General features: G+C 33.5%; 3 protein-coding genes across 4 annotated transcripts; 2 read left to right on the forward strand and 1 right to left on the reverse strand.

Annotated features, from left to right (window-relative positions):
• Positions 1–783: 783 nt before the first annotated feature.
• LOC128188883 (vacuolar protein sorting-associated protein 35-like) lies at positions 784–10,346 on the forward strand. 2 transcript variants are annotated; one of them, XM_052860192.1, is made up of 17 exons: positions 784–901; positions 1,692–1,793; positions 2,891–2,987; positions 3,356–3,479; positions 3,888–4,073; positions 4,498–4,714; positions 5,118–5,201; positions 5,419–5,528; positions 5,682–5,778; positions 6,125–6,273; positions 6,661–6,880; positions 7,216–7,371; positions 7,665–7,787; positions 7,894–8,073; positions 8,296–8,532; positions 8,750–8,893; positions 9,544–10,346. In XM_052860192.1, exons 1-17 carry the CDS (start codon positions 899–901, stop codon positions 9,721–9,723), a joined length of 2,409 nt encoding a protein of 802 aa, XP_052716152.1. In that variant the 5' UTR covers positions 784–898; the 3' UTR covers positions 9,724–10,346. The 2 variants fall into 2 exon arrangements, with proteins under 2 accessions (XP_052716152.1, XP_052716153.1); XM_052860193.1 differs by having other exon boundaries at positions 6,673–6,880.
• A 583-nt stretch (positions 10,347–10,929) lies between these two features.
• LOC128188884 (protein SYS1 homolog) lies at positions 10,930–13,729 on the reverse strand. The gene is made up of 3 exons (XM_052860194.1): positions 13,413–13,729; positions 11,676–11,743; positions 10,930–11,570 (listed from the first exon to the last, which is right to left on the reverse strand). Exons 1-3 carry the CDS (start codon positions 13,605–13,607, stop codon positions 11,327–11,329), a joined length of 507 nt encoding a protein of 168 aa, XP_052716154.1. The 5' UTR covers positions 13,608–13,729; the 3' UTR covers positions 10,930–11,326.
• A 359-nt stretch (positions 13,730–14,088) lies between these two features.
• On the forward strand, positions 14,089–22,749 carry LOC128187943 (cytochrome c oxidase subunit 4 isoform 1, mitochondrial-like). Its single transcript, XM_052858651.1, has 6 exons — positions 14,089–14,147; positions 19,766–19,817; positions 20,842–21,033; positions 21,420–21,584; positions 22,003–22,134; positions 22,422–22,749. The coding sequence occupies exons 3-6, from the start codon at positions 20,847–20,849 to the stop codon at positions 22,619–22,621; spliced, it is 684 nt and encodes a 227-aa protein (XP_052714611.1). The 5' UTR covers positions 14,089–14,147; positions 19,766–19,817; positions 20,842–20,846; the 3' UTR covers positions 22,622–22,749.
• Positions 22,750–22,793: the final 44 nt, after the last annotated feature.

Raw genomic sequence — 22,793 nt, forward strand, 5'->3', positions numbered from 1 at the left:
TACTACCCCCCCCCCCCCAATTTCGAACACGTAAATTGTTGACATCAGCCACCGGTTTACGATCACCAATGGCTACCTATACCAGCCGATATATAATATGTTATATATTTTGTTTTTGAAACCTTAAAATATGGAGAGAGAGAGAGAGAGAGAGAGAGAGAGAGAGAGAGAGAGAGAGAGAGAGAGAGAGAGAGAGAGGACTTTTAATTTATTTTCTAGAGACAGACATTCCTGAAGGTATGGTTTTTAGAAGGAAACAAAGCAGAAACAAATTATTCGGTACAAGGTGCGTATAGAGTGAAAAAGAAACTAGTTTCTATATTCTTGTAAATCAATGACCAATGTAAACTTTATAGGTAAAGGGAAAAAATATTTCAAAAATACATGCTGGAAAAACGTGCAATTTAATAGGCAAATGCATTCAGGGGTTTATAACAAAAATGCATCTTGATCAATTCTACATGAAAAACAAAAGTTGAGCATGACAAAACTGCACCGACAGTGTTCACGCTGTATATGAAGTCCTCCAACTAATTTGATAAGGTGATCCATTTGAATTCAGCTGAACGGATGTCATTCTTTTTTACGTAAATTAAAAATGATATAATCTGCCGCTAAAACACGTTTATTTCAAGGTTTCATGTAACATGAGTTTGAATTCTCAATTAATAAGCTTCTGTCTGATAAGACAAATAAATTTATTCAAAATACTAAATGGAACGGAAGTACTGAGTGCATGAAAATACAGGGGGGCGAATCCGTCTGTATACCTATTGTATAGGTCACATGACCAAAACATGGTGGGTGTCTGAAAAGGAAGGAAAGGAAAGCAAAAGCGTGGCAAACTCTCCTTTGGACCTTGTTTACGGCTTAACTTTAATTAAATAAAGTTCCAAAAATGGTAAGGAAAGTATTGAAAATGAAATCCATAGTGTTAACTAAGTAGAAGATTTTACCAAGCATTGTAAAAGATATCAATTAATCAATAAAATATGTATTTTCTTAGATCTGATTTAAAAACACGACCTTCTTTATTTCTACTGCAGTATTAGTTTTTATGTTTGGCTTTGTGGAATTTATGTTAAAATTTCTTTTAAATTTTATACACCATTTGAATAGATGAAATAATAAATGATACAAATACATGTACTGTATCTGTCATTGAGAAAGGGATTTTAAATGCGTTTAGTACATGCAACTTGCCATGATTTCATATATCCATAAAACAAGAGTGACGCACAAGTACCCCAGAGCACTTAAAATTTGCATTTGATGACCTAGGATTTATAGACCAAGCAAAAATTTACGCACTAAGTTGACCACTGCATCAGCATCCCTGGCAAAGAACTCTAAGTTGATTCATTCCTAAATGGTTATACCACAGGGGCTTGTCACGAAGTTTTTCATCCTTTTTTATCTACCACCTCTATTATTGTATAGAGGTGGTGGATATAAAAGGTTGAAAAACTTTGTGATGAGCCCCTGTGGTTATACTGTCAGCTTAAAAGTTGATTCTTTCCTCAATGGTTATACCACAGGGGCTCGTCTCGAAGTTTAATTTTCAATCTTTATATCTACCACCTCTATTATTGTATAGAGGTGGTAGATATAAAAGGTTGAAAAACTTCATGACGAGCCCCTGTGGTTATACTCTCTGCTTTCCTACATGTATTATATTTTTTCTCTTTTAGCCTTCCACCCCTCAGTTATCCCCCCAGGAGGAGCAGGAGAAGTTGTTGGAGGAGGGAATCAGTATAGTCAAGAACCAGTCCTTCCAGATGAAGAGATGCCTGGTATGTGATACCTTGAAGAAAGAGACTTGGAATATTGTCCAAGTCTTAGGTTTCTATGTACACCTGAAAAGGCTTTTGGGGGAAAAGTCATCTTGTCTTGATAAAAATCAGAAAATTTATGATAAATTTAAAGTTACTTCATGTGCATATCATTTCAACATGTGAATTGTTGTTTTGTTTTTTTTTGGGGGGGGGGGGGGGTTGAACTGTATTATTATGTTATACAGGTTTCGACACTAACTTTTTTTTGCATTAGTCCAGCCGGACTAGTGCCTGTTTATTTTAACTAGTCCACAGGCAATTTTATGTGCCCGTCAAAAATAAATTAAAATGCATTACCGTATTTGCGTTATATATAGTACGGATTTTTTAAATAGAATTTGTAAGAAAGGGGTGCATAATATACACTATAATGTTTTTCTTACAGGTGTTGCACTTGTTTAGTTGTATTGTGCTATGCAGTACATAGCAATGAGCTGCGTATTCACTATCTCCGTGTACTTGGTGTATGCCGCCATTACAGATCGATGTTATAAAAAGATCTATGCAAATTAGATCCAGGCTATGAGCTACCTTGTTCTTTTCATTATCTAAGTTCTAAAATAATAAGCAATTTATCACAAATTATTTAAAGTAAAACAATTCATTTAAATTAAACGACTCACAGGAGATTCGTTTCACCTTTATTTTTTTTAAAACACATAAGCCTCCCTAACGAAGCTGGTGTTATGAACATGTGCGCTTGTCACCTATTTTCTCGGGACATCCCCTTACGGCAAAGAAATAATCAAGTCACTGTCACCCATAACATCCTGCATACCTCTGTTGTTTTTGCTCGGTAACTCTATAATCACTGCTATGTATCGTATGCTAGATAATAAATATATAGTCAGGGTTTTCCATTAAAATGTCAACAATCACACATCGTTAATTTACACATTTTTTAAGCAAAACTTTTTATTAGTCCGACTGGACTGATTAGACAGATATTTTGTTAGTCCGCATGAAAATCTATTAGTCTGTGACTAACGGACTAAGGTTAGTGTCGAACCCTGATATTATACATTGTGAAAGTCTGTTTACAATCTTTTGTGCAGGACAAAGGAAAACTAATGGATGGTTTAAAGCATGCATCAACAATGCTAGGAGAACTGAGAACATCACTCCTGTCCCCAAAGAGCTACTATGAATTGTGTATCCTTATATTGATTTATTTCTGGAATTTTATTGAATTATTATATGTATTGAATTATCAAGGTATCATTAGACAATTTCTGAAGTTCACTGTATTTTGCTACACTCATTCATGCTAGATGATTTACAGAAACTATAAAATAATTCTAATTTCTTTCAAGAAAAAACAAGATATGAGCAGATTTTCACTCTTGCCAAAGGAAGATGATCTTTACTTACTGATAGATTGCATAAAAACATGTTTTCATTCTTTGCTTTTTGTACATGCTGTCAGCTTTACTTTAGGAATGGAAACTATGATATCACACTTTATTCAGTTGGTTCTTCTATGTACATTATGTGCTTTGGCATTCTTTAACTCTGACAAGATATGGCTATTTCTGATGAATTGAGGCATTTGGAACTGTACCTCTGTGATGAATTTCAAAAAGGAAGGAAAGTTGCTGACCTCTATGAACTTGTTCAGTATGCAGGAAACATAGTTCCCAGGCTGTGAGTATAAACAATGCCATTGATTCATATTGTTGCATGTGCAACATTTTTGTGCTCTATTTTATCATGATTTTTAAATTAAAACTTTCTTACACTGGACTTACAAATATGAGTCTGGGTTTTTTCCCCTTTTAAATCTTGTATTAATCATACATGAATGATACATGAACTTGTATGTACCTATTCCACTAATAATTTCAACCTTTGCAGTTCAGTTTCATTTAACTTATTGACTATCCTAAAAATCCTATGTTAATACAGGAAGCACTCACTGTATTCATTGATGCCAATTTTTGATGTAGCATCTTTTTAAGCATACTTTGAATTATGTCCTATTAGAAATAAGGATATACCAATTTATCAACGTTTGGGCTTATATGATAATTATACCTGTGTTTATCTTGTTAGTTACCTGTTAATTACTGTGGGAGTTGTCTACATCAAATCAAACGAACTCTCACGGAAAGACATCCTGAAAGACTTGGTGGAGATGTGTCGAGGAGTGCAGCACCCCTTAAGGGGCCTCTTTCTGAGGAATTACCTACTGACCTGTACAAAGAATGTTCTGCCCGACACTGAGGAGGAGCTAGCCACGTAAGTGTGTTAGAATGGGGGGGGGGGGGTGTTCCAAGAACTTGTTTACTCATTATCAGAAAGATGGTGTCATTAATATTTGATGGTCCAAATTTTTTGGATTTTATTCAGTGTTCATAAAAGTGATTTCATGAAGTTACAATTTACATACACATGAACCTGTTAATAACTGGCAATCCAATGAAATTGACCCTGACAAAGTTTAATGATTTCTGTAGTACATATTATTTACAAGTACATGTACTCTGAAATAAGGAAAGGTCTTTAAGATAAATTAAGATGTATGTTTTATACCATAAAAACATGCTAAAAATTATCTTAAGGTTATACATCTACCCCTTTTATCAATTATTTTTTGTTGGAATTTTTGAGGATATTTAAAAATAAAGTGGAGTAGATGAGAAAATATACTGTTGTATTGTAGAAACGACTACGAGTATGGAACAGTAATGGATTCCATTGACTTTATCTTGCTGAACTTCTCCGAGATGAACAAACTCTGGGTCAGAATGCAGCATCAAGGTCACACTCGAGATCGTAATAAGCGAGAGCAGGAGAGACGGGAACTCAGGATCTTGGTCGGAACTAATCTTGTTCGGCTTAGTCAGCTGGAATGTATTGACATGGAAAAGTACAAAAAGGTCAGGCATCCATATAATGTTCATGTTATGTTTTATGTCTTGAAATCTTGTGAATGTTGTCTGATAGGAGGAAATTTAATTTGAAAATTATTGTTGAAGTTACTCTGATACATCATTTAAAAATTTCACTGCACATTAATGTTCATTTAATAGATACCCTGGTAGATATTTTGAAGCCCAAGAAGAATCATTGACCATTAATTATCAAAAAAAAAAACCCACTTACACAGGAAGATGAAAAAGGAATTAGTGCATCTTCACAATGCTATACATGCTATACTTTTTAATCTCCCCCTTACAAAGACTATTTATGTTGAATCAGATATGTCTATTAAATGAAGATCTGTTTAACTGTTTCAAGACCGCCTTCAAATCTGCAGCTGCTCTCTTATTTTTATGACAGGTGGTTTTGCCGGCTGTGTTAGAACAAGTGGTTTCCTGTAGAGACCCCATAGCCCAGGAATACCTGATGGAGTGTATCATCCAGGTACTTTAACACTTCTATGAGACAGATACCTTGAGGCTTAATTCTTTCTAAGAATGAAATCAAAATTACTTGAATGGTTATTTTTGTATTCATTAAACTGAAATTGTTTAGGATGAAATGAGGAGGTTCTTTTCTTTTCAAATGTCAGTTTGAGTTTATAGTTTGTGTCGATGCTATGGGTATAAGGTTTTATTTATTCTATTGCCCTTCTTCGTAGGTTTTCCCAGATGATTTTCATCTACAGACCCTGAATCCTTTCCTCAAAGCGTGTGCCGAACTTCATGAAAGTGTCAATGTGAAGAATATTATTATAGCTCTGGTGGACAGGTACAAAGAAAGATTTTTGTTTTAGAATAAGTTGAACTTAACTAGAATGAAAATGACTCTTGTGAACTGTAAAGCTGTCATGGAATTTTAAGATGATAATAAATCAGTTTTATGAAAATCAGTCCCATTTCTACACATATCTCTGTTTGACAGACTTGCACAGTTTGCACAGAATGAAGAAGGATCAGGGATTCCCCCAGAGATCCAGCTGTTTGATATTTTTTCAGACCAGATATCTCAAGTGATTCAGGTAAGTGGATTTTTTTTCTTCTGTAGAATCCTGTTTTTCCAAAGCGTTCTTGGACAACTTTCATGCATTGTACATGTGCTTGTACATGTACTGCAATCATTGAAGTTTTTACTTGAAATTTACACTTAAGACACTAGGAGACAGTTTGGTGTAAATTATTGCATGCTTAACCAACAAATCATTTCTTGTAAAAATTTGATTTTGTTGAAATAATACCAATGTGTTGCATATCCTTTTATCTACCAGCCCTTAACAATCTGTCCCTTACCCACCCCCCCCCCCCCCTTCTGAAAAATATCTTGTTTTATGCAATTTTCAATCCATGCATCATTTTTGTATGACACAGAATCGCCCAGACATGCCCCCAGAGGATATAGTGGCCCTGCAGGTGGCGCTGATAAATCTGGCGTTGAAATGTTACCCAGACAAAGTAGATTTTGTGGACAAAGTGTTGGAAACTACAGAGGACATCTTCAACAGGCTGAATCTGGACCAGTATGTATAGAATAATTTATAAAATCCTTATTTGAATCCAGTAGCAATTTACAAGTTTTTAATTTTGTAGTAATAAACAGCATAATTGATGATCAAATAATCGAATGTGAATGTTTTCAAGAATGAGAAATCCTTGATGACACTGTATTTGGTTAACAAAAAATTGAAGAATGCATGTGACATCTTATTATCTACTTGTATAATGCTCATAAAATGAGACCAAACATCTCTGCATTAGATTTGATTAAAGATATAGAAATAATGGTTGTAGCTGTACACAATGTGTTTTCCTTTCACCAGCAATGTTTGATAGGTAGTGAAGTTTTACTGTAGAAAAAACCCAAACCAATGCAATGAAGTTTTAACATGTTGATTCGATTTGTGTAGCTCTTCTTGCAGCCTGGAATACGGCAGTCCCGTGTCGAAGGAGCTGATGCGGCTGATGAAGATTCCGGTTGACTCGTACAACAACATTCTTACCGTGCTGGAGCTGTCACACTTTGGTCCCATCTTTGACTACTTTGACTACCAGAGCAGAAAACTCATGTGTTCCTATCTCATCAACAATGTGTTGGAAAACGATACCCGTATACCAACTCAAGATCAGGTACATGGGAAAGTTTTGATAATTATCAATTTTGCTAAAATTTTCTAGTTTTTATAGTGTCTTTATTTTCTATATACATACTGGTAAATTACCCATAGGCCTAAATAAGGAAAGCATTCTTGTTCTGAAAAAAAAAACATTCTGTACCTACCACTTTAAATCTTCAAACATAAGCTACTATACATACATCTGTATGTGTAAATAATCAGAAAAAAAAGCATTGAATGAGTTTGACTGAAGCATGCATGTAGGCATTGAATGTGATCACTTGACAAAGTCAGTTCATTTTCTTATTCTGTACTTCTTGTATTATACCTGTGCACATATCATTGAAGGTGGATAACATTTTGAACATCGTGAACGTCCTTGTACAAGACCAAAGTGACCAGCCAGCAGAACCCGATGACCCGGAGGACTTCGCTGAGGAGCAGGTGCTCATGGGAAGGTTTATCCACCTACTCCAAGCGGAGGATCCAAACCAACAATATCTGGTAAGAGTTGATTTGGTTTGCTATGCTGCCCAGTATGCACGAGTAGGCATGTGTATTGATAGTATAAATGATACATGTGTTGATTGGTTTATTGTAATGTAGTGGTTGGATAATGCAAATATAACAGTGACTCTTGGTTCAAGTCATGGGTTCATTGTTTGAATTTTTGCCTCATAAGAACAGGTTGTAAAGTTTTAAAGAGTATTAAAATGCAAGAAATTTTATTTTTGATTGTTTTGTTTTAAATGACTATGAAAAAGTTAATTTTTTCGAACATTATTTACTTTTTGTAGATATTGAATACAGCCAGAAAACATTTTGGGGGTGGTGGAGACAAAAGAATTAAGTTCACGCTTCCCCCTATTGTGTTTGCTGCATACAGACTAGCAATGAGATACAAAGAAGCCAAAGAAGAGGTGATTCAAAACATAATGCTCTTCAATAAATACCATTAGTAAGAAAAAATTAACAAGTTACACAGAAATACTTGTATCCTTAATTTTTAATTTACCTTTTTCATAGGATGAAAACTGGGAGAAGAAATGCCAGAAGATATTCCAGTTCTGCCATCAGACGGTAGGAGCTTTGATCAAGGCCGACATGGCAGAGATGCCACTTCGACTTTTCCTGCAGGGAGCATTGACAGCTGGAGAAATCGAATTTGAAAACCATGAAACTGTAGCCTACGAATTCATGTCACAGGTATTTATCATTAATTAAAAATTACACTTGTGAGGAAACTCCTATTTTAAAAAATACATTTCAATTTACTATTGGAGCTTCAGAAGGAAAGCTTTTAATGCGGTGCGATAAAATAATTGCATTATTTTTTCTAAGGAATGCAAGTGTTAATGAGTGTTGCTTTTGAAAATATCAGTAACTAATTTTGTTAAAAAAAATTAAAGAGTAAAACTTGCCTTGCAGGCATTTTCACTCTACGAAGATGAGATCAGTGATAGCAAAGCCCAGCTTGCAGCCATTACGCTTATTATCGGCACGCTTGAACAAATGAGTTGCTTTGGAGATGAGAACCACGAACCTCTTCGAACTCAGTGTGCCCTGGCTGCCTCCAAACTCCTCAAGAAACCAGACCAATGTCGAGGAGTCTGCACATGCTCACATCTCTTCTGGTCAGGAAGGTCCGCATCACAGGAAGGGGAGGTAAGTCATCAAAGATTTTTTATTTTTGTAAAATAACTCAGAGATGTTATAAATTGTTTTTAAAATTTATGTGCAAGTATTAGAATTTTTACATCTCCAATTATTACAATTTTTTAATTCACTTTTTTAATATACATAATTTACAAAGTTTACAATTGATATTTATAGCAAGGTTTTTAAAAAAAAACTTTAACTGCATTTCTTTTGTCACACAAAGCTCCAGGATAGTAAACGAGTGTCCGACTGCTTGAAGAAGGGAGTGAAGATAGCTAACCAGTGTATGGACAGTTCAGTACAAGTGCAGTTATTTGTGGAACTTCTCAATCACTATATATACTACTATGAGAAAGGCAACGATCAGGTACTCATCAGTATGCTTAGTATTTACTACTCTGCACTCCCATCATTCCCTTTTCATATTGAATTAAGATACTTGAAACAACTACAAGGAGAAATCCGTACAGAATTTTTTACTCGTGTTACAGGCACCTGATGTTAAAAATATTTGTTCTTTAAAAGATTTTTCCCTGTACTATAGTACTGATAATAACATACATGTATTATAGTACAGAGAATAATCTTCTTATAAAAAGAAATATTTTTAACGTTAGGCGCCTGTGAATAATGTGCACGTATATGCTTCTGTACTTTTACCTCTTACTGTCATTTTAAATATAGTCAAACTTCGTTATCTCGAACTAGATGGGACAGTTTAAAAGTTTGAGATATTCAAGTATTTGAGATATCGAGAGTAAAATACTTTAAAAAGTGGTTGGGACTAACAAATCACTTTGACATATCCGTTGTATTCGAAATATCAGTTTTCGAGATATCAAAGTTCAACTGTATTGTTTAACCAAAGGTCAAATAAACAATCTGTTATATAAAGTATGTAATGAACTGTATGGGATTTACATGTATTGTAGAACATGAAGTGCTTAAAGATTGATTTAGATGCAGGTGAACAGAATACTAGATATTATTCATTACAAACAATTTTTTGTGTCACAGGTTACGATTCAAGTCCTCAACCAACTGATAGCTAAAATAAAAGAGACTTTGCCTAACTTGGAAGCAAATGAAGAAACTGAACAGATCAACAAGCATTTTCAGAATACTGTCGAACATTTAAAACTACGAAGAGACGGTAGTGAAACTGAGGGACCTTCGTATGAGGAACTTGTGCTTTAACTTCAGTGTCGGCTGCATTCTGCTTTTTTTTTTTCATTCTTACTAATATAATTCATAAAAAGGGACGTTTATAAACTAACACTTCAGTGAAGAAGTAGAAAACAGTATTTGCAATTGTTATGTTGTCTGTTGACGATCTGTTTGCATTTCTGGTGTTGTAGAGTAGAATTTTATCTCCACCTGTTAAAAGAATAGTTATTTTGAAGCAAAAGATCCAAAGCCTGTACGGAATATCTGACAGCATGTATTGGAGAACTTAACTTATTTAGGATATCTGAGCAGATTTTTAACAGGCTTAGTTTTAGGATCTTCATCAGTGATGTATCTAATTTGAAATGTTCTACGAGTACATATCTACTTGTACGTGCAAACCTTTTTCTCAGATTTTATCTATTTACAAAGCATATAAAACTTTAAAAGAGCTTAATATTAATGTAATAAGATATATTGTACATATATATAGATTATAAAGGTTATTAATGTGTGCATAATGTTCGTGTTATCACCTGTTGTAAACCATGATGTTGTCCTGTACCGTTTATAATGTATTAAAAATATGTTGTTTATAAAATAATATGTGTCTAAGATATTAAATAATGCAATTAAATGTTTTCAAACAACTATTGTAGACTTGTCAACATTTAACATCTGTTTCTCAGAAAGGTCCAATAGCTTTATTTATATGGAAAATTTTCAGTTTACAGGTGTTAAAATAAAAAAATTAAGATTTTTTTAAATTTATTAATTTTAAATACATTTTAAAGGTACTCATATGCAATGAGTAAATAAAATACATTCTTGTTTCAACTATATGGGTTCAAATTTAATAGGCCAATGGTTAACAACAAGAATTTAGAATATGAACTAAAATATATGGTTGAACTTCATTGTCTCCAACCCCACTGTGTGTAAATAGGGCCATGATCTCAGTTCAGATACAAAATGGACCTAGCATATCATTGTTTTCCAAAACTCCTCTAAATCAATTCAATGATAAATTCTCCATCTATTCTAAAAACACTCACTGTAAAACGTATTCAGGCAAGACTACATGCCTTTCATATGTATCATTTCACTACTGGTTTACCTTTTGCCAATATCAATATAAAAAGTCTGAAAGTTTTGTCATGATCACAAGAAACAAACTGTCAATTGACTGCATGCCACAGTCTATAAAACAAAATTAGAGAACAAGAATACAATATATACAAGTATGTACATTTTATTAAGAGATACAAGTATTTTTAAAATATATGACATTTTGGTACAAAAAACACAGACAGGGAGTGTTTGATGTTAAGTTCTTTAAAAAGATGTACAAAGTGCAGTTAATTCTATCATCATACAATTTTCTTTAAATTTTTGTACATATTGAGATATGTACTGGTACATGTACAGTATGAACATGATAATAACAACATGGACATTTATAAAGGATGTGAATGTGGTCCATTGCTCTGCAATTGAACAAAAGATGAATTTGTTCTAATGGTGCGATTTGAAAGCCAGTCATTTGATTTAAACACAAAGTAAAAGGTAATCCAAGACTCTAGATTCTTCAGAGAAAATTTTTTAAAGTCTGTCTTCTGTGGGCTATTGCTTTCTATAAATCCACCTTAGCCCCTACCATGGAGAGTGGAATGGCCTTCATTTCTGTCCTCATACACAAGAATTCTCCACACACAGTCATAATGGCACACCCTATCACATTCAGAATCCACCATGGGAGTGTTTGTGGAATGTGGCGATTGAATATCCAACATCCGAGAAAGTGTAAAAAATGTGTTGTCACTGCAAAGTCCAGACATAGTTTAGCTCTTTGGACAATATACCATATAGCTACAGCACTGGAAAATAAAGAATACATTGTGTAGTGTTAATTACAGTTAACATCAATATTTGAATAATGAAGTGAGCTGTAATTCAGATAATAAGGGAAAAGTATCTGGTACCTTGTAAGGCTATTTAATAGGAAAGCAATCACTTGAACTCTTCCTGAATCTTCCAGTAAATCAAGATCCTAAAAAAAAATGGTACATAAATAACTTTTAATAGGTATGAAATAACTAAAGAAAATACATGCCAAGTACAAAATTAAATGAAAGCAGAATAATCCAAGGGTTTTTTTTTTACTTAGATACCTCGTACATGTACAGAGTACGTACAATTTCCAATGCTGTAAAAATGTAATATTTTTTCAATTAAATTTTGAGATTAAAAATTCCCATAAACATTTAAGGGGATTTTCCTTGGCAGCTTATTTTTATATCCTTTACTGAACCCTTTCATAACTGAATAATCATCAATAATTTCCAAATTCAAGATCTTTTTTGCAATCAGATGCCCATAGATGTTGGAAAGAGCTGTTTAGTTTTTGAAAGACAAAAAAAGAAAAAAATATCATTGTATTAAAGTCATTAGAATAATTGTTTAACCTCACTTGCATCTTCACTTGCTGATAATTGAAATGCTACAAACCACCTATTTTGCTCACTTTTGTTTATATTTTGGAGCATAATAATGAAACCAGTAGTTGTTAAAGAAAATTCATTATTTTCCCCAAATTCAACAGTTTACGTGTCAATTTTCCCAAGTCTACAGACTCAGACCCAGTTGAAAAACAGTAAGAAGACCCCCGTATTATAAAAAGAAATATTTTCAACGTCGGCCTTGCAACAAAAGAAACATGGGTATTGATTCAGGGATTGTAACCCTTATTACTATTATAACCTTTTATGGTAATGATACAGGGTCAATGAGTTAATCTTAGCAAGATCCGTAAAGACTAAAAAATTTCCTATGAGATGTCAGTCGAAATCTTTCAGTCTAAACGAATCTTGCTGAGATTAGGTTCGAGTAACCCTCATTTCAGTGAAAGAGAAATACTGTCCAAATTATAAAAGTTTATACTCTACTGGCGTGCGACTACTTCTCGCCGAGTACTGTTTCTCGCCAGTACATTGTGACGTCATTTTTCGTATATATGTGTTGATAAAATGACGTCACAATGTACTGGCGAGAAATGGTACTTGGCGAGAACTGGTCACAGGCAAATACAGTTTGTTATACCTGTGTATTGGGTTATAGTAATCATATATGGCCAGAAATTAGTCCTGACTTTTACCCCTTTCTATTTGTAACCGGTAACATTGGTTACATCGGTAAGAATGTTTGATTATGAATGATTTTCAAACTTTGATGTACTTGTGACAGGTTACAGAGGTTACTGGTAACATTGGTTACAAAACAGAGTTAGGTTTGGGTTAGGATTAGGGTTAAGGTTAGTTTAGGGTTAGGTAACCATTGTAACCAATGTTACCAATGTAACCAATTTAAAAAAGACCCCCTGTAAATCATGAAAATGTCTGTCACCACGTTTACTCTATGTCACAAAGAGAATATAGCTGTTACCATTGTAACCAAATAAAATAAGACCCCCTGCTAAACAGAAAAAGGCTCGTCACCAATGTTACCTTTTGTCACCAATAGAATATAGCTGTAACCATTGTTACTGGATGAAATTAAACCATCCAGCAGAAAGAAAATAATCAGTTTTGTCATAAATGTTACTTTTGTCACCAGAAAACAGTGCCTTGTTACTGGTTACAAATGAAATGGGGTAAAAGTCAGGACTAATTTTTCTTGTCAGTTGTCATATATGCTATGTAACATTCCATTACATCCCTTACCGTCTGAGTAAACAGCTGATCCATTGACGCATCAAACCGTCCAATGATGTCCATCAAGTACGTCCACATCCCAAACATGAAGTAAAATTGACACTGCATGGCTACTATTTGTAAACATAACAGCTTTGGGTCCCAAACATGGCTCCTAAAGTGACCGCCATTCATTTTAAATCTATTTCGTAGAAGGCCAAACATTACATACTTTAAATAAATATTTCAGAGGAGGTCCAATAGGCTATATGTTAGCTGTAGAGAGTAAGAGACTGCATCACACCGACAGACACTCCAACGTCATTTTGCAATCAATGTTAATCAAATGTTTTAAAATAGGTTTTACTAAGTGGGGGAAAAGTCCAATATATGTATATATTTTATTTAAGTATGGGATTTCAATGGTATGTTCAATTACGCGTTACTATATTTAAAAAAAATGCTAAAATAATTAATCGTTACGTGAATTTTAAGTCATTTTCTTCTAAAGTTATATTAATATGATTAAATTGAAATAATACATCATAAAATATATTGTAAGTTATTTCCAAGATTATTGTAGGTATAGCAGTTTTTCTTTTTCATTTCCCTTTAATATATTTTTTTATAATATGGTAAAAATCTTTTCAATAAGTACTTCAAACTCATTTGCTTCAATCACTTTGTATACGTGCAAAAATGTCAAAGGTAATTAGCTTCCTCATGGGCCTCAAGCTCTTGAAAGACCTTGATCGCCGTTGAATTGATTGATTGCAAGCGCTGATACTAAAACAAGTCCCACGGAGAAAACAAGTCCCACGTAAGTCCCACGTAAGTCCCACGGCAAATGCAGCTATATATCGATATAATTATGATTTATTATGATTAAATGTGATAAAATCATATAAATTCACACAACAAAATATTTTTATAAGTTTTTATTACGGATTTATCGACGAAAAATCAAAGATGTTGGTAAAGATAGATAACTCGTACGTAGAATTCATACGGCAGCAGAAGAAATCTATATACCCGCCGTTTATTGATTGATAATTTAATAAATTTTCTTTAACAAAATAAAATCTAATAGCAATAAAAAATGACTTTATATTCATTAAATAACTAAGTAAAAGTTGGGTAAGTAGACAACTCCTACGCAGAACGCATTCGCCCGCTGAGAAAAGAGCACACCTGCCGCTTACCTGATGGGCGATCTTAATGTTTTACTTTTATTTTCTAACTTCAAAAATGATCATATTAATATTGATAAAAAAAACCCACATTTATTGATTAACACTCACTAAATGAGTAAAAATCATGAAAGTAAAAAAAAAATTACGCAGAATCCATAATCTAAACAACTAAATGCTAATTATTTTATTTTATTTTTTTTGTATGTTAGTCTTTTATTTCTTTGTACTAAAAATGCATAGATAAAATTATTAATTTCTTAAGGGGAAAAAAGCGCGAATGACTTAAAAATAAAGGGAAAACTCCAACACAGAATTCTTACGACTGTGGATTTAAAATGCACTCCTGTCATTTATAGTTATGTCATTTTATTTGTAAATTATTTCAGATGGCTGTAATGTTAACATTTTGCCTTATGATTATGTTCAGAAGAGAGGTTTACTTATTGCTGTGATTAATTTATTATATTACATGAAGTTGGGTGATACGAGTTTTATATAGTCCGTATATCACTCCTTTTAAGTTTGACCCAGTTCTGTTCTCTCTAAGAACTGTCATGTTGTAAACCATGCGTTCATTCAGAGTATTTTTTTTGGGGGGGGGGGGGTAGGGGGGGTATTCAGGTTTGTCGGGGGAGGAGGTCGAGGCATATTTTTGGTCATTTTACGATGAAAATTTAAAAAATTTGATTTTTTTCCGGGGGGGGGGGGGATTCCACCCCATCCTCCGAATCCCAGCTCGTGAAAAGTCTGTTAGTGGTGAAAATCTTCCTAAAAGCTAAAAGTCAAAGAAAAATCTTGCATCTACTCCAAAAAAAAAATGTTGACTGAAATAATATTTGATGGAAGTTCATGAGTTATACTAACATATACATGTATTGTTATTAAATTGTTATTGTCAGCAAGAACATTCTAGTCTACGGAAGCTTACCGTTGTCGAGACTGTTCCACGATCTTTGGGTCTAAAGACCAGCTCTGTTTAAAGTGGGTTTTTTTCTACATAATGAATGAAAAATCGTGTTTCAAAAATAGAAACCAGCAGAGATCGTCATATTTTTCGAAACCCTTATGATAAAAGAGAAGGCTTTGAAAACATGTATAAATATATAGTTGTTTGCTTGTCAATTTTCAGCAAGGAATCAAGCTGTTTTCTCGAGATTTCCATTATATTCCCCCACTTTATTCGGAAATATATATATATGTTAAAAGTAACTTTCTACTGAAATAAATGTTTTCGACTTCTTATTCTATCGAATTATTCATAATAACTGCTAGAATTACACAAGCGTATATGTATATATAAACATGCATTTCTCTCTCTCTTTCTTTGTCTTCCCTCCTTCTTTCACTTCATCCCTTTCTACGTCTTCTCCATTCATCTCTCTCTCCTCGAGAGAGATGTAGTTGAACCATTAAAATACATGTAAGGAGAAAACTATCAAGCAAACGGGATTGAATGTGTAGGAAAATAAATAAATAGCTATAGACATGCACAAAAAATATGTGACAATATATCAATCATTTTCAAACTGATAGACATATTTTAATATTTTTGTAGCGAGTCGGTAAGAGTTCCACTGCAACATTCACATTCTAAATGTTCGAAAAGCAAAATGTCATTCCGACAATTTTAATGAATCACACTGAACAGAATGAATCGAAGGTCAAGAAATGTTTTACATTTGATAAAAACAGGGACGTATATACTAAGTATATACGTCCCTGATAAAAAGAAAATCAAGAATAATGCAAGATTAATGCATGGCTGCATTACCAAATATTATTGATTTTTTAATGTATATACATGTATTTATTGACATGTGCATATGTTTTTCATACGACAAACAATCATTTACTTCACTTTCCCTCAAACGGTTACACGCAGAGTTTTGTATAAAAGAAAAAAGAAAAAAAAGAAGCGGTACCATTGTCACAATCTGAACACGAACACGTTGATTAATGTATTTTTTTTATCTCTATAAATCATGTACTAATTACAAAATAACTTGCTCACTATTTCCTTTACTACTTTACTATAATATTTGGGGCTAGTGGAAGGGGGGGGGGGCTACATGTCCAAAGATGATTGGTGATCGTTGGCTCTACCTATAGCTATACACGTGTATATATACACGTGTTAGTTTCTTGTATATTCTGTGTGAATTGAACGGTTTTTTTGTCGCTTAAGAAACAATAGACCTTTGCCTACCTGTATATTGGGAGACGACCGTGAAGCACACCGTGTACACAACCCCCACCCCATCTCTCTCTCTCTCTCTCTCTCTCTCTCTCTCTCTCTCTCTCTCTCTCTCTCTCTCAAATGTTTTAGGTAACTAGGAAAAATAACAGTTATGAACGAGTAGATCTACGAAACACAAAATAGTTATGTTTCAAAATACTATGCAGTCCACTTTTATTATTCCCGTTGATAGAGCAAGGTCGTTACATGCAACAGAATTATCAGAGTTTCTGACACCCAATTAAAACTTATACGTAATCGTTATGTAATCTGTATGAAATTGAAGACGAATAACACTCAATCCTTATATATCTCATGTACACTTACACTGAACACTTAATCAAAAAATATTATAAGCCATCAGTGTTTTAACTAGTCAAACTTATTTATAATTTCTACAGTACATTCATAACCGTAAACATTTAAACATGTGTGTTACTATCTTCGAGAAGCTTATAAAATACAGAAAAACAAAATTGTTTTTGTAAAGGAAAGTATAATTCATTATTATTTACGAAACAGACAAGAAGATTGCCATGTCATTGAGTTGAATCATTTTACAACGTTCAACATTGAACCGGGTGCTTTTTTTTCCTCCATTGAAAACTGAAACCAAAATATACCCGGTTACATTCGTTACACTGATATCATGCAATGTAAAATTTTGCTACAGTCTTATGAATGACGTATGTAATATTTGTTTTTAGAAACAAAATCAGGACTTGAAGATTTACATATAGTTTGGTGAACTAGGCTGTGAAAGTCTTAGATTTAGATATGAATAAGAACAGGCTAACGTATTGTGTAAGCATTCCAGATTTTATAATTATTTGTTCTCCAAAATTCAGAATTTTAGTAAATTTTTATGGAGAAAGAATATACGTTTAAAGCAAAGTGCACGCACATTTTCGTATATACACAATCAGTTTTGTACAATGTTAGTAACTGTTTACATCTTAAAAAACTTGGAGAAGATGTAAGAATTTTTCTTTGGCTTTGTAGATGATTTTCGATCACATACGTTTCATGAGCTGAATCTAGATGGGATTCGGGGGTGGGGGAGGGGGGGGGGGTGGAGTTCCGCCCCCCGTGGAACAAATCAAATTTCTTTAATTTCCTCGATCCCCTCCCTTAACAAACCTGCATATACCCCTCAAAAATATTCTGGATGAACGGATGGTTTTTATTACGTTTTAATATTAATAATAATCTGATAGTTATTTGTTGAATCGTTAATTGGTTTAGTTAAATGATATCAAGATCACAAACTTTCGCGCCAGACGAACAAGTTATGATAATATTTGACAGTATACTTTTTTAAAACACAGTAATTCTTATTGAATTCTTACTCAGGGTTATTAGAAAAGTTCGCGGACAAGTTGACTTGCAATTGTGAGCGGACTATTTACATGATACTAGCGAAACTTTTCAGATTTAACTTTTATTTTCTAAGAAATATGAAACGATTTGTTTGTTTTAAATGCACCATAAAAAATACACATCTTAATTATTTGATGAGTATGCTTCACGGAGCATGTCAGGTTTTTTTTTTTTTTTTTTTTAATTTTTTAAAATTTTGTACGCATTATTCCTTATTAAGAAAATGTACCGTTGAAGTGCATAAAAATAAACGATATTTCATTTGACATCACAATAACTTATGAGGGTAATTTTATGAAAGTTTTAAGTTGGAGAATTTCTGACCGTTTTATCGCCGAACTTGGACGAACAACGCTTGAAAAATGAGTAAAAAAACTTTGACGTCTGTTATATTTATGGACATCTTGGAGCACCGGGCCGTCATTTAATTTTGTGTGCACGCAGGAAAATCTCCGATGGTCACCAAAGGGTTCTTGTATGAATGCTACTATTTTTTTTTATAGGAAAAACGTTTACAACTTGAATCACAGAGGTTTAAAGATGGAAAAACTGTTGTTTAGCCCTTGCAGCACCCCCCCCCACCCACCTACAGCCGGGATCTTGCACTTATAGATTTCGCTTATTTACCTCATCTAAAGTCGAAACTGCGTAGACAGAAATTGTTGGACCTAAATGATCTACGATATGCCACAAAAGGCATTATACAAAAGCTTGACAAATAATGGTATGGACGTGCATTTTATAAATCGGTTAAATTTCTTAAAAAGTGTGTGGAACTGAAAGGTGTTTACTTTGAAAAAGAGTAACATGTTTGACTTTCAGTTGTTTGACGTCACCTGACTTCGTGGAAATATGAAATGTTGCTCCGTAAATCTAATTCACGCAAAGTAAAAATCGCTGTGTCTTTTGGAGAAAAAAAATTAAATTCATACTTACTTTCAAATGGTAGTCATTTAAAATAAAACATACGCCAATCTACAAAGTTCACAGTAATTTTGCCGTAAATCACTTTCCGCGAAGTTTTCTAACAACCCTCGTACAGTTGATTAAAAAAAAACTAAGGTAATGAAAAAATCATATCCATTTTTTTATTAATATGATCATTTTTAAGTTAGAAAATATAAAACATTAAAATAACCAATCAGGTAAGCGGCAGGAGTGCTCTTTTCTCGGCGGGCGAATGCATTCTGCGTAGGAGTTGTCTACTTACCCAGCGTTTACTTAGTTTGTGTTAATTAATGAATATAAAGTCAACTTTTTACCGCTATTGGATTTTATTTTGTTGGAGAAAATTAAAATTATCCATCAATTAAACGGCGGGCATATAGATTTCTTCTGCTGCCATATGAATTCTACGTACGAGTTATCTACCTTTACCAACATCTTTGATTTTTCGTCGATAAATCCGTAATAAAAGCTTATAAAAATATTTTGTTGTGTGAATTAATATTATTTTAATACATTTAATCATAATCAATCATAGATATATCGATATATAGCCGCATTTGCCGTGGGACTTACGTGGGACTTACGTGGGACTTGTTTTCCCCGTGGGACTTGTTTTAGTATCACCCGATTGCAAGTAACCTTCCTTGGACGAAGGTGGTGAGCGGCGTACTTCATATGGTAAAAACATGTCTCTTGGTCATAGATGTTCAAAATTTTGCGCAGTTTTATGCTCTAGAATTATGATCTTCTGTGACTTATGATATTATCGATAAATAGTGACCTTCGTTTCGAGTTTCCTCGGATGGTTTTGCAAACCTGACATTCATTTTTGCTCTTGGGTAGTTTTTAATCATTTCAGGGGATATTTTATGTGTTTTAACTTATAAATCAGATGTTGTAAGATTAACAGGGGTTTTATATATTGGTCATTTAAAGTTTTAAACAATAGAAAAGTTATGAGTCGCATGTTTAAATAAATGGGTAAATGCATGTCTATTGCTAAGGAAACCTTTAATTAAAACAATACTTCATATGATTTTTACACCCTTTAATCCAGTAAGATTAAATGTAGTTATGATATCTTCAGAAAATTAAAAAGTGTGCCAATTCAATGATATGCCAAGTCTGTTAACCTCAAGGTTATTGTTTTGTTTAATGACACTTTTTTCTTCACTTGCCATTTTGAATGAAATTATTTCTTTTTTACAAGAAATATTTTAGAAATATGAAGTGTGAAAACAAATTTAATTTTTTTTTTACACATTTTTTACTTCTCTGTTGACTATAGAAAGTTTTAAACAATAGTTGTTGTATAGTAGTAGTTGGCTCAAGTCACACATTTTTATTGCATGTTTCTTGAGAAAACCCTCTTCAAATAATAAAACATATATTATCTGAGACCTGTTTATATTAGAGTATATAACTTTTATAAGTATAATCAACATTAAATGAACATTTTGTTTCATTGTTCATTGCATAACTTTCAGATATCAGAGAGAAAAGTGAAGATAATTTCAAAATCATGGCATCTTTGAATTTTATAGCACCTCATATACAAATTCTTAATTATCATAGCATGAAGGCAATAAATATATGAGAATTATAAAAATATAAGCTATATGTGGAATATACATACATACATAGGAATTGCACTTTCTCACATTTAGTGATTCTTTGATCAAAATGTTCTGTCTTTTAACAGATAAAATGAGTACTTTAAATATGTTACGGTGTGCCCCACGTGCCCTCAAGAAACAACCCATCTGGGTGGCACCCTCAAGAAACATTGCCCTGACATCAGTTAATTGGGACGCACCAGCAACCACTGGTTCTAAAGCTGTTCTCCCCGGCCATGAGTACTACCCAGGAAAAGAGGAATATTCACCAGTCATAGGTTAGATATGCATGCAGTTTCCAATATAAGACAATGTTCAGAGAATTGATCAAAATATTTACAAGGAAAATGTTCACTTTGGGGAGAAAATTGTTATGATTATGAGGGGAACTGGCCAACATTCAGACCTAAATTGGCTGTTAGAAAATCACTGCATATAGCAACATGCCAGGGTCAAACAATTTGAATGATTTGTTTTTATAAACAAAGTTTTTTGGGTTTTTTTTTTTTACATCCAATGAGTTTATGATACATATTAATACTAGGGTGAATGAAACTTACATAATATTAAGTGTGAATTCTTTATAAGCATTTTCACTGTAATTATGTTGCACTATATCTTAATTCTGTATATATATACCATATTGAAATCTATGAATGGATAGGACATAGAGAAATCGTGGGCCATGGAGAGATTCCCTATTACACTGACTCCTTCACTGTGCCCTGTCCGGCCATCAGATTCAAGGAAGTTGACGAAGCTCTAGGAAAACTCAGAGAAAAAGAAAAGGGAGACTGGAAACTCTTAACACTAGAAGAGAAAAAAACATGTAAGCACAAGCCAATTATTATCTACTTTCCATACTCAGTAAATTAAGAGTAAATTTAGTAATGTGATACACTACTGTATTCAAAACATTGTGCAAGGAGTTTTAAAAAATTGATTTCCATTCTATAAAAAATTAGGTATAGTGAGCAATATTCCAGTGGGTGTTAAAGTCAGTATCAATTCTTAAAGTGCATAAGATTTCGACATTTCATTGAGTTTTCATTGGCTCATCACTATCATTTTTATGACAATTAACAGAGCAGATTTCATTTCCACATTGCAAGAGGTTCAGGACTTTTTAATAGTTTTATGAACTTAAATTCACACACTGTAAAGAACTAGTTTCAATTCTTGCTGGTGGGAAGTCCAGATTTTTTCAAAACTCACCCAGGTTTCTTTAACTTGTTATTATTTTACAGTGTACAGAGCTAGTTTCAATTCGACCCTGGAGGAGGTTCGGGCTCCATCTGGAGATTGGAAACGTTGTATTGGAGACAACGCCATCTTGATGGCATTGATGTTCCTTGGTGTCTCCGTGATTGGATTCGCTGGTAAGGGTCAGGATTTGTGGTAAAAAAAAAGATAAAAGGGCTTGAAATGCAGTATTCTCACCTTTAAACTACTTAGCTATTGTTTATTGCAAATTTTATGAATAAAACCAAAATCATTCCATCTTATCTCATTGCACGTATTAGTCTCTTTTCAATGCGCACATAGAATGAATCAACTCTATATCACAATGCAGTTGAAATTGTTGAAACAAATTTTTAATCAACTTGTATTAATAAAAATTCAAAAAAAAATTGTAACTTATTTATGCAAATGTTTCTTTCCTTAGATCCTCAATATGAGCCCAAAACAGTCACCAATGAATGGGTTGACGCCCAGACCGAGTACCTTATCAAGAAACGAGTCCAGCCAGTGGACGGTATAGCCTCGTGGTACGATTACGAGAACAACAAGTTCAAGCCCACCTGGTCCATCTTCACAACAAAGGAAACCTCCAAGTCAGTCAAGACCCTCAGTGAGAAGGAATAGATTCCTGCTGTGTGTCGGGTGTATTTAATTTTATTGGGGGAGGCGTCCATGGCCAATTTAGATATCATTCAAGAGACAGAGACTTTGATCTTATAACAATGTTTTCAATAAACTGATAAAAAATTGTGGATCAGTCTTCATTTTGTTTTTATTCATTTAGCAGTGGATGACA

The sequence above is a fragment of the Crassostrea angulata genome, chromosome 6, assembly GCF_025612915.1.
Source record: "Crassostrea angulata isolate pt1a10 chromosome 6, ASM2561291v2, whole genome shotgun sequence".
Taxonomy (NCBI): domain Eukaryota; kingdom Metazoa; phylum Mollusca; class Bivalvia; order Ostreida; family Ostreidae; genus Magallana; species Magallana angulata.

Excerpts from the sequence above, each read along its gene's own strand:
- LOC128188883 (XM_052860192.1), top strand. Across the intron at positions 4,074-4,497 it reads ACTGAGGAGGAGCTAGCCAC|AAACGACTACGAGTATGGAA; the intron begins GTAAGTGTGTTA and ends GTTGTATTGTAG. Across the intron at positions 5,202-5,418 it reads TGATGGAGTGTATCATCCAG|GTTTTCCCAGATGATTTTCA; the intron begins GTACTTTAACAC and ends CCTTCTTCGTAG.
- LOC128188884 (XM_052860194.1), bottom strand. The coding sequence starts at position 13,607 with ATGTTTGGCCTTCTACGAAATAGATTTAAAATGAATGGCGGTCACTTT. Across the intron at positions 11,744-13,412 it reads ATCAGCTGTTTACTCAGACG|GATCTTGATTTACTGGAAGA; the intron begins GTAAGGGATGTA and ends ATTTTTTTTTAG. Across the intron at positions 11,571-11,675 it reads CTATTAAATAGCCTTACAAG|TGCTGTAGCTATATGGTATA; the intron begins GTACCAGATACT and ends TTTATTTTCCAG.
- LOC128187943 (XM_052858651.1), top strand. The coding sequence starts at position 20,847 with ATGAGTACTTTAAATATGTTACGGTGTGCCCCACGTGCCCTCAAGAAA. Across the intron at positions 21,034-21,419 it reads GGAATATTCACCAGTCATAG|GACATAGAGAAATCGTGGGC; the intron begins GTTAGATATGCA and ends ATGAATGGATAG. Across the intron at positions 22,135-22,421 it reads CTCCGTGATTGGATTCGCTG|ATCCTCAATATGAGCCCAAA; the intron begins GTAAGGGTCAGG and ends TTCTTTCCTTAG.